The following is an 11,776-nucleotide window of genomic DNA, read 5'->3' as shown; positions in this document are numbered from 1 at the left end:
GTTGAAGGGCAAACACTGCATCTATCATTCCTCTTCCTGACATGAAACTAAACTGTTCTTCACCTGCAGATGTTTCTTTTCTAATCCTCTGATCCGTTATTCTTTCCCAGATTTTCGTGGTGGGAGACATTAGATTTATTCCCCTGTAATTTGCACAATCCTGGATGTCACCCTTCTCTTTATAGATAGGCACAATAAAGCTTTCTCTCCATTCTTTTGGTATCTTTTCCTGACTGTATATTTTCTATGGTAGGTCCCACAGCTTGTATATTCCTTCTCTCAGGCTCCTCCACACTTCTGCACCTGGTCCTATTTCTTTACCATTTTTCATCTTTGGTGCCTTCTTTACCACCTTCCTGCTAGTTGTATGTGTCATACTCAGGTTCTGGAATCCAACTTCAAAGATTTTTTCAGGATTTTCTTCATTTAACAGGTGTTCATAATATTCTTTCCACCTCTTCTTTATCTTAGCCTTGTTCCATAAAACTACTCCGTTCTCATCTTTAACCTGTTTTATATGGGAGTAGTCTTTGGTGTTCCTGAATTGAATTGAGTTGAATAAAGAATTTAGGCCAAAGGCCAAGCACTGGGACCTATGAGGTCATTCAATGCTGAAATGGAAATTGAGAGTAAAAGGTTTGAAAGGTGTAACAGGAAGAAAACCTCACAGTTGCACTATGAATCAATTGTTAGGAGACGGTGGAAAGTAAGATGGATGAATGAGAATATGAAAGGAGCTAGAGTAAAAGGAATGAAAGGGGTTGCAGCTAGGGGCCGAAGGCACGCTGCAAAGAACCTTAAGTAATGCCTACAGTGCACTGCATGAGGTGCACTCCCCTCGAAGTAGGTTCCTTCACGTGGTGAGGGGGTAAGGGGCCCTGGCTTTTCTTCTTCGTTCTTACGAAGAATAAGAGCCCGGGCCCTGACGGATCACCTACAAACCTTTCGATTTAAATGGCGTGGATATTTTCACTTTCGTACAAATTTCTTGGACCTGGTAAATAGGAAAAGGTATCATAGCTGGGATTGGGTTTATATCCGAAGCTAAATAGTGAGAACCGTGGCAGGACCATCAACTGCCCGATAATGTTCGGACCTGAGTTTTCAGGCGGAACTATTCTACGGACTGGACCACGGATTCCAGGGGTCTAGTTCTGGGAATAGGACTCTCGGCATTCTGTCCGGTTTGCCCATAATGTGATTAGGGTGGGGATGATTGTATTCTAGTAATGCTCTCAGTCCTATCAAGCGGGTTGGCTTACACTTGAGCCACTCTAATCATGTTGTGCCATCCTTTGGGGTAGGGTAGGGATGCGGACATTTGGGAGTCGGTTCTCACTTGTGCCATTAGTGGAGGAATGAACTCCATGAAAGGCTGATGATATCTTTTAAGGTTTTCAGGTTTACTTTTTTTTTTTTTTTTTTTCCCCTCCTCAAATCTTTATGGTAAGTGAAATTAAAGATTCAGTACCCTGGGCCATTGATGGTAGTGACTTGGCACAGATGACGACCACTGGAACCTCCTGTAACAACCTTTCTTTGGAAAAACAAACAAGAATGCAAATGTAATCACACTGGAACCCTATACTCCAGTACTCATTAAATAAAAAAAAGTAAATATCGTCTTGACTCCAACCTTGACTCACTTCGACTCTCTTTTGGGAGTGGAAGTTGGTCAAGGTTTCTGACCATGGAAACAGAACAGCAAATCTCAGCCCTAAAGTTAGAAAACTTCTTATTAAAAAGACACTCAACGACAGAAATGTCGTTTAGACAAATAAAAATGAAGACGTGGCTTATAGAAGCCACAACAAAAAACCAGTCTGAGGACTATCTATCAATAAAAAGTGTTGACAATATAAATGTACAAGTAAAAAAGCATGACACTATGAATAGCATTCAGGGTACTATTGTACTTCCTGAAAATAATGACGAACCGGTTGACAAAAATATACTGTTGGACTCTCTTAAAATGAGATATACCAAAATCCAAGAGTGTGAGTATATACAATACCAAGTAAACAAAATAATAAGGCTTTAAGAATTGCAAAAATAAAATTTGAGGGCCAAGAGTTACCTCAAAAAATAAAAATTTTGGGCCAAAATAGAGAACTGAGGCCTTATGTTCCCAAACCGCTACAATGTCAGAATTGTAGTAAGTATGGACACACAAAGAAAAACTGTAGAAATGAACCTGTATGTGCTTATTGTGGATCTGACGAACATGCCACACAATGGAAATGTAGAGAACCAAAATGTGTAAACTGTGGACAGGATCATCATGCTAGGTCCAAGGAGTGTGTGTACTACATATACAATACAGAACTGAAAATGTTACAAGAACGAACAGGGATGTCTATCAGAGAGGCTAAATTGGAATTAAAAGTGAGAGGAATGCAAGATCCATCTAAGAAACATTCATATTCCTCAATAACAAGAGCAAAAAATGAAGCAAAAACGGAAACAGATAGAAATAACAGAGCACAGACAAGTAAGTGTCAAGAAAAAATTAATAATTTAGAAATAAAAATAAAATAGAGAATAAAGAAACAGGTACAAATGAGATGGATAATATTTTATCCAATTCATTTGAAATATTAATGCAAATAGACACACAGGAAGATGCTGCTACTAAAGTAACAGAAGAGGGTAGAGATAGACTGGAAATTAAAGATAAAAAGGCCTTTGGAGAGAACACCACCCAAAACGAAGAAACCAACTATTATTAGAGAAACATCAGTTAAACCAAAGATAAAGGAGATGAAAAGGAACAAAAACAAAACAAGCTAAGAATATACCTTTATCTCCTCAAATAATAATAGAACCTATGAAGGCAAATGTCGAGAAGACTGAAGAAGTGAAAGAGAATCATACCATAGATGATAATGATTATGTCAAGGAGAAGAGATTACTCCTTCTCCAGTAATTGGTACAAGAGCAAATGAAAAGAGAAATACACATGATAATACTCGTGGATGTAATGATTGTTTCATTGAATTATGCAATAACAACAAAAGCATAACAAAAGATGGTTTAACAAACATTATAAGAAATTTTATGAAATATAGAAAAAGAAAACACAGATTTGAGTAACCATGAAAAGGGTGCATGTGCATTGAGCACTTAGTCTATTATAAGGAAAAACAGATGAATGTCGTGAGTAAATTATTAGAAAAATTCCAAATTGATAATACAAAAAAGAGAGTAAAACCCGACCGCTGTAAAAATATTTTCAATAGTTATATTATACAATGGAACGTAAATGGTCTACAGACCAGATTACACCTAGGAGAAATACAGCAGTTATTAAAAGAATATGAACCAATGATATTATGTTTGCAACATGTCAACAAAACAATATTAACGATAGGTAAATATACCTTAGCATCTTCATCTAGAGAGGAAGAAGGAATTTAGGAACTGCTATATATGTACATAACAAAGTATGTTATGACAAAGTACCTGTAAACTTTACTGATTTGCAAACGTCGAGTATTAGAATACGAATAAAAACGATAATTATGTAATTCATAATTTGTACAATCAACCTAATAAAAATTATGACGTTGACAAACTCAAAGAGTTACTTAATAATACTAAGGAACCAACGTTAATAGTAGGTGATTTTAATGCCCACAACCCAATGTGGGACTGTAATTGTACAGAATCAAATAGAGCAGGAAATAAAATAGAGGAATTCATAGATTCATATGACATGTGCTGTATAAATGATAACGAAATCAGCACATATTTTTCTAAAAACACATGGAACATATTCCTCAATCGACCTAACTCTATGTACAACAAACATAGTAGACAGATTGGACTGGAATACGGTAGACAACTTGCATACAAGTGATCATTTCCCCATATTAATTTCTTTTATTACAAAATAACCCCACCAAACATGCCCCTCGATATAGCATTTATAAAGCAGATTGGGAACAATATGAATTCCACACCAGGAATATCCCACCATTTGAGTATTTGAAAGACCATAATGAAACTAATAAATTTCTTGTTGATTTCATTACAAATGCTGCTGATAAAGCAATACCAAAATCCAAATCTCATCCAACAAAACACAAAGTCCCATGGTGGTCTGAAAAACTAACAGAATTAATAAAACTAAAACACCAGATTGGAAGACGACTAAATAATTTGAATAGAAAATTCAGTAAATTAAACAAAACTTTGCCGATATTAGTAGGAACCTTACAAAACTAACTATATTATTATTAGAAATTGATACATTAAAACCTCTTTATAATAAAATATCTGCAAAGTTTAAAAGAGAAGTAATTCAAGGAAGAATCATTTCATGGAAAAAATATGTATCAGATCTCTCTAAAAATACTCCCATACAAAAAATATGGGAAAAATTCAGGAAAATAAATGGTACCCATGTCAAACCACCTAGGCATGCCATAATAAAAGATGGGAAAAGAATACTTGATCCTAAAGAAATTAGTAATGTAATAGGTGAAAATTTAGCAAAAGTAAGTAGCAACAAATTTTAGATGAGCATTTCCGCACAAAGAAAAATAATATAGAATTAATAACAATAAATTTTGAAACAGTAGAAGATATATATTATAATAGAAAATTTAGTATGGAAGAGCTGGAATTTGCTCTGTTGAACAGCAATAAATCTGCCCCTGGAGGTGACAATATTTGTTTTGAAATGATATGCCATTTAGCACCTTTGGCAAAGACATACTTGTTAGAATTTTATAACCACTTATGGCTTAGAAATTTATTTCCTGATGAATGGCGCAAAGCCATAATTATTCCAATCCCCAAACCTGGAAAAGATCCCAGTAATGTAAGCAATTACAGACCTATTTCTTTAACAAGTTGTTTGTGCAAATTACTAGAGAAAATGGTAAATGCTCGACTAACATGGCACATACGAGAAAATAAAATTTTAACTCCCACTCAGTTTGGGTCACAGTGTAACAGATCTACATTGGATTCTCTCTGTAACTTAGAAGACCATATACGCCGAGGTTTTGAACGAAAACAAATTACTGTAGCTGTCTTTTTTGACATTGAAAAAGCATACGATACTACATGGAGGTATGCTATATTAAAAACTTTACAAAACAACAACATCTGTGGACATTTACCTAGGTTTATACAAAACTTTTGACAAATCGCAGTTTTCAGGTGAGAATAGATGATGTTCTGTCTAGAACATTTCCTCTAGAAAATGGTGTTCCACAGGAAGCGTCCTTAGTGGCACACTGTTTACTTTAGCAATTAATGATATCAGTAAAAATCTACCTACTGGTATTAAAAGTAACCTATATATGGATGATTTTGCCATATATTATTCAGCATCTCGAATAAAACATGCAGAACGAATCATTAATAAAAGCATAGTAAAATAGATGAATGGGCTTTATCTGTAGGCTTTAAATTTTCCATAGATAAAACCCAAAGCAATCATGTTTTATAAAAACAAAAATGGAAAAAAGGAGAAGAAATAGACATAAAAATCAGAAACCATAGTATACCAATTGGCCAAACAGCAAAATTTTTAGGATTAGTATTTGATACTCACATGAACTGGAAAGCCCACATAACATACATGAAATCAAAATGTAAAAGAGCATTAAACCTAATTAAAAACTGTCGAACACTACTTGGGAGCCGATAGACATACCCTTACTTTATTGTATAAAGCAACAGTGCTGTCTATCGTTGATTATGGAAGTGAAATATATGGCTCGGCATCAGACGCAACGCTGAAAACGGTAGACCCAATTCATAATGAGGGTCTTAGAATATGTTCAGGAGCTTTTCGATCATCACCAACATCATCTTTACAAGTTGAATGTGGTGAACTACCTCTGTCTCTCCATAGAGAGCTAGTAACGATGAAGAGTGCTCTGAGAATTCAGACAAATGATTCTCCAACCAAAAAATTATTTGGATTAAGAGATGTGTTTATAAACAATCATCCACCTTCTTTCCCAATTAGGGCTAGAAGATTGTTTGAGTCGCTAAATATGTATATACAATTACCTGTAATGTTAAAATCGCCTCCTCCTTGGACAATGAATAAAATGAGAATTTGTACACACTTGAAATATTTATCAAAAAATCATTCATATACTCCAGAATACCATAGACAACATGCAGCAGAGCATATTATCCGAAAAGATCCACATTACGCAATATATACTGACGGATCTAAGTCACAATACGGAGTGGGATATGCCGCGGTATCCCAAAACAAAACGTATCAGTTCTCTCTCCCAGACAAAGCTTCTGTATTTACAGCTGAGTTATGTGCAATAGTATCAGCCATAAAAATAGTAAGAGAAGTCTCATATAATAATTTTGTAATTTATAGCGACTCCAGGAGTGCTATAGAAGCTATTCAAAGCTATAATAAAAAAAATAATATTGTACAACATATAAAGTTCTCTCTCCATAAATTGTATAATAAGGGAAAAATATTGAAATATGTTGGATCCCTGCCCATGTAGGGATTAAGGGAAATGAAGAGCTGATAAAGCAGCTAAAGAAGCGGTCCACATGACAAGAACAAATGTAGACATCCCTATCAGTGACTATACAAGATATATAAAAACAGTCCTTGTAAAAAAATGGCAAAATATATGGAACGAAGAACCTGAAAATAATAAATTAAAACAGATAAAATCCAGTGTTGGAAAATGGAGTTCATCATATCAGAGAGAAAGACAAGCACAAGTGATTCTGACACGTCTTCGAATAGGCCATACTCGATTGACACATGGACACTTAATGAACAGTCCATGTGGCCCTCTTCCCAAATGCCCAGATTGCAATGTGCTGATAACAGTTAAGCATATACTGTGTGAATGTCCACAATATAACCTGCAGCGATTATCAAATTTCGGAAATAGACCGATAGAAGAAATTTTGTCAGAATCTTCAACGTTCTCAATAGTACCCATTTTAATGTTTATGAGAAGCTGCAAATTAATTGGAAAAAATATAAGAAAAAATCAGAATAATGAATTTTAAAACAAGTAAATTTTATGATTTTACTAATTTATTTTGAATTTTTATATACCTTTTTAGCGAGTATGTATGGAAGCATGAGTTTAAATGTATTTATTGTATGAGTGTGTTCCAGTATGAAAGCGTATACCTTTTTACAGCTTTTAATTTCATTTTCATTCATCATCATTGACAAGTGACTTACTAGGTCCCAGTGCTAGGCTTCTAGCCTAGACTTGTCATTCCATCCTAATCCTTCGGGCCAGCCCTATGAGAGCTGATGGTCAGCTCAGTGGTCTGGTTAAACTATTTTAATAATAATAATAATGAGGTGCACTGACAGCACTACCTCCCTATGGGGCTTTGGTGTTTTTGCCCCTTGACTTTGCAGTTCTGTGAATTTTTCTCTCCCCCTCAGATGTTTCCAGCTCTTTGTACATGTCATCTAATGCTTTTGCCTTTTCTTGTGCAGCCGCCTTGTTTACTTGTTTCTTATGTCTTTTGTACCACTCCTTATCTTCTTGCTGTCTGTACTTTTCCCAGACCTTTTTTTGCAATTTTTTTTTTTTTGGTTTTCACCACCTCTTTCCTTTCATCAGGAGGTTTCTTCCCAAATGTCTTTTCCAACACCTCTCCACCCACTCTCTTTGTCACATTACTGTTGTGATTCCATCATTCTTGCACTTCCTTTAGCAATCTAACTTCTCTCAACACTCTCCTTAAATTCCTGCCTCATTTTCTCCTCTTCTGTCAGCTTCCATCACTTGATTTTTGGTGGGACATGTGCAGGCCTACCTTTTATTGTGCTTTTTATTTCAAAGTCCATTACCACCACCCTGTGCTGTGCTGCCACACACTCCCCATTTACAACTTTACAATTTTTCACCCTCTCAGATGTGGTCTTCTGCACATGAAGTCAATTTGGTATTCTCTTACTCCACTCTTGTATGTAATGTATTGATTTACTTTCTTTTCAAACCAGGTGTTGACAATAGCCATATCAAATGACACTGAGCAGTTCACAACTCACTCTCCCTTGTCATTTCTCTCTCCAGTTCCCCAGCCACCATGCCCCTTCTCAGTACCCTCTCTGGTGCTTCTTACATGTCCATTCATGTCACCACCAATAATTAACCTCTCATCTGCTGGTATTTCACTCAACTGTTGGTCCATTTCCTCCCAAAATGTCACTTTCTCAACTTCATCACATCCTGTTTGAGGGGCATAAGCACTCATGAGGTTTACTATTTTTCCCTCTAGGCACAGTTTCACAACCATTACTGTCACTTGTCCTCGTCACACTTGTTATGCTGTCTTTTAAACTTTTTGTGAATTATTCCCACTCCATTTTTACCTTCCTCATTTGCTCCACTATAAAGCAAGTTATATCCACATCCCAGCTCTCTAGCTCTTTACTCCTCCACCCAATCTCCTGCTTATCCTTCTTCACTTCATCAGATCTGCCATCTATCTGCCCTTTCCAGTCATCGTCCCCACGTTCTAAGTTCCAACCCTCAAAGCTACCACCCTCTTCCTTCTATCACGCTTCTTCTTCTTCTCTGGGCTTGCTTCTTTAACCGGGTGCGCCCACTACCCAGTAGCCCTTGCCCATTTGTCACAGGGAGCAGGTGAGGCCCCTGTATCTTGCCCGTGGAAAAAACCTAGCACTATCTGATTTCTGATGGAAGTACCCTGTTATATTTGGTTTTGGCTGATCTCTACGGCTGGATGCCTTTCCTGCTGCCTACCCTCCCCATTTATCCGAGCTTGGGACCAGCACTGTGTAGACTGGCTTGCCCCCCTTCCCCAGTGGCTGGGTTAGGCATTTTTCTGTTTTTATGATAATTTTTTATTTACTGTTTTTAAGAATAATTTATACACTTCATTCAAAGGTCATATACAGTAATTCTGATTAATATTTAGCAACCTTCATCTAGGATTAGGATAGGCCTTTCAAAAACTTGACCCTTGGCCTCTTGGAAGCATTTTAAATTTCCGAAACTTACTTTAGGAAAACATAGCGTCTTCCACACCACCAAATGCGGCATATATATATATATATATATATATATATATATATATATATATATATATATATATATATATATATATATATATATATATATATGTATACATACACACACACACACACACACACACACATACATATATATATATATATATATATATATATATATATATATATATATATATATATATATAAATTTAAGAGGCAAGGGTCAAGTTTTCAAAGGCCATATATATATATGTGTGTGTGTGTGTGTGTGTGTGTGTATGTATGTATGTATTTATCAGTGTGTAGTTGTGTATGATTCGCCAAATGAAATATTTAAGGAGCTCGTAGACAGTGGAGATCGTTATTTGTTTATGATGACACGACTGCCTGTGGTGGGGTTAACGACATATTACGAGGCGCCGTAAATCTCTTTTTGTAGTCGGGATTGTTGCCAGAAAAAGAGAATTGCGGAGCTGTAAGGCGTTTCATCCCGCATCGATTGCCAGGCGATGGCTCTGATTATATCACGGTCATTTTTAATGTTTTAATGAGTCTTTGTGTGTTGGTGATGTGCGTCGTCTGAACGAGACGTGCCTAAAGATAATTACAAAAGAAATCTTACAATAATTTATTCGTTATAGACAAGAATAGTTACGCGGTTGGAAATATCTACAGTGAATGGTTTTATAATGATAGAGCGCTTTGGCGTGCTACATATCTCTGTGCCTGGTAGACATAAAATTGTAACTGATGTAGTGAATCCTTCTGAATTTCTTGCGTATGAGTATGGTGGTGTTGTGGGGCGGAGGGAGGGGTGGGAGAAGGTTGGGCAGTGACGATGGTCGAGGATGGTCGGGAGCGCTGGTTCTCTTTTTGCAGGTTGTGTTCTATTGCTGCAGATCATAAACTAGTGCAACAATTTATGCTCCAGTGGTTTCCTTCTTTGCACGTGATAGGACAGACAGGGCCTCTACGACCTTTCACCCGCTCTTGTTTTCGGAGCTTTCTATTCTAAGTCTTCTTTCTCGGGAAAGAGAAATTGGTTTTACCGTACAAATTCACGATGATGATTTCATATGTTTTCCAGTATCTATTCGTTAGGCAGGAGGGGGAGGGGCGGGAAATGAGTAATTTTGCAGGTGAGTGAGAGAGTGTTTTCGTGATTCACTTCTTAGACTCTTTGGCTACAGCGACTGAGTCAGTTTCTTCTTGCAGCAGGACGTGGTCCTCGATTTCTCTTACTGCTGTAAACAGGGTTTTCCCCTCTGCACAGACCACAGAGCTTCTCCTTGGAAAACAAAGGTCATGTTCATTTCTAGTTAAAAGTTTCCCCCTGCCGAAGTGCTCTGCAGCTTCCTTCTAACGTCGAACAACTGCAGAGATGTCAGCACTTTTCTGCTGGATAAACATCAACTTTCGGACTTGGCCTGCAAGGAAACAATGTTCTGCTCATGAATAGTATAACAATAATCCTAAATTCTGATGTAGAGATTTTGTTAGTGACAAACTTCTTTTTTTCTGGCATTTAGAATTATGTAATGAACGTTGAATCTTATTTTGTCATGCTCCCTTTCGGAGGCATTATTTTCAGACCCGGATAATGAGTATAATGCATTGTGCATTTGTGTTATGTTACATTCATTCAGCCTGTTTATTTGTGTATTCTTTTATTGCGTTGCATATCGGGAAGTCACTGAGACATATCTGATCGCTATAATCAGCTATGAAACTGATATTTCCGGCATTCCGGTGCGGCCACAGCAAATAACCTGTTTGAAACTTGTAAATATTACTGAACGCTTATTCGCTGAATTGCAACACCAGTATGCAGTAAATGTGCCTTGCTGTTGAACTTCTCAGTTCCAGAGGTCCTTTATTCCTCTCACCGTTGGACTGTGGAACAGTCTCCCAGAGGCTGTCGTGCAAATGGAACTTCAGAAGTTCAAGCGAAGATGCAATGCATTACCACCCTAAAGCTATTTTCCTTGCATATTAATACATGTTTAACTACTAATTTATTAATCTAGTTTTTCTTTTTTAATAAGTGGGATTTCTTCTTTATGTATTTCCCTTTACCTCCTCTTACTTCTTCCCAGTGAACACCTTAATATTCTGTGGAAGCTCGACTTTCAAGTCAGTGGCCCCTGTGGCCTTGTTCTATATGTATAGGGTTCATCTTCTGAAATAATAATAATAATAATAATAATAATAATAATAATAATAATAATAATAATAATAATAATAATCCTTAGAGGAAGCCACATGGTCATACAAGTTAGTGGATAGCTTCCTCAGAATAGAATGTCAAAAGGTGAAAAAGTAAGTAAAAATACAAAAAAAGGAATTATATAATAATATATATATATATATATATATATATATATATATATATATATATATATATATATATATATATATATATATATATATATATATATATATATATGTTACAGTCATCATGCGTAATCAGTCATTACGTGTAATGACTGAAATTTCAGTCATCACGCGTAATGCACTTTAGGGGACATTTGATCCCCAGGAGCTAGTACTAAACACGGCGAAACAGTGAGTCACCTACACTGTTTCGCCGGGTTTAGTACTAGTCCCTGGGGGTCAAATGTATTTCGCCGTGTTTAGTACTAGCTCTGGGGGATCAAATGTCCCTAAGTGCATTACGCGTGATGACTGAAATTTCAGTCATTACGCGTAATGACTGATTACGCATGTTGACTGTAACATATATATATATACGATGTGCGAATT

At 36.4% G+C, this 11,776-nt stretch overlaps 1 protein-coding gene across 1 annotated transcript; it reads right to left on the bottom strand.

Moving 5' to 3' along the window:
- Nucleotides 1-244: 244 nt before the first annotated feature.
- LOC136850348 (uncharacterized) lies at nt 245-8,274 on the bottom strand. The gene is made up of 2 exons (XM_067123970.1): nt 8,027-8,274; nt 245-539 (listed from the first exon to the last, which is right to left on the bottom strand). The coding sequence occupies exons 1-2, from the start codon at nt 8,272-8,274 to the stop codon at nt 245-247; spliced, it is 543 nt and encodes a 180-aa protein (XP_066980071.1).
- Between the last annotated feature and the right edge of the window lie 3,502 nt (nt 8,275-11,776).

Source organism: Macrobrachium rosenbergii, chromosome 22, assembly GCF_040412425.1.
Source record: "Macrobrachium rosenbergii isolate ZJJX-2024 chromosome 22, ASM4041242v1, whole genome shotgun sequence".
In the NCBI taxonomy this organism is placed as follows: Eukaryota; Metazoa; Arthropoda; class Malacostraca; order Decapoda; family Palaemonidae; genus Macrobrachium; species Macrobrachium rosenbergii.
Note: the sequence above shows the minus strand (reverse complement) of the source record. Positions and strands in the feature narration are given on the sequence as shown.

Coding starts and splice junctions, on each gene's coding strand:
- LOC136850348 (XM_067123970.1), bottom strand. CDS start 8,274: ATGGTTGTGAAACTGTGCCTAGAGGGAAAAATAGTAAACCTCATGAGT. Junction 540..8,026: donor GAGAGAAATGACAAGGGAGA/GTGAGTTGTGAA, acceptor AATTCAATTCAG/GAACACCAAAGACTACTCCC.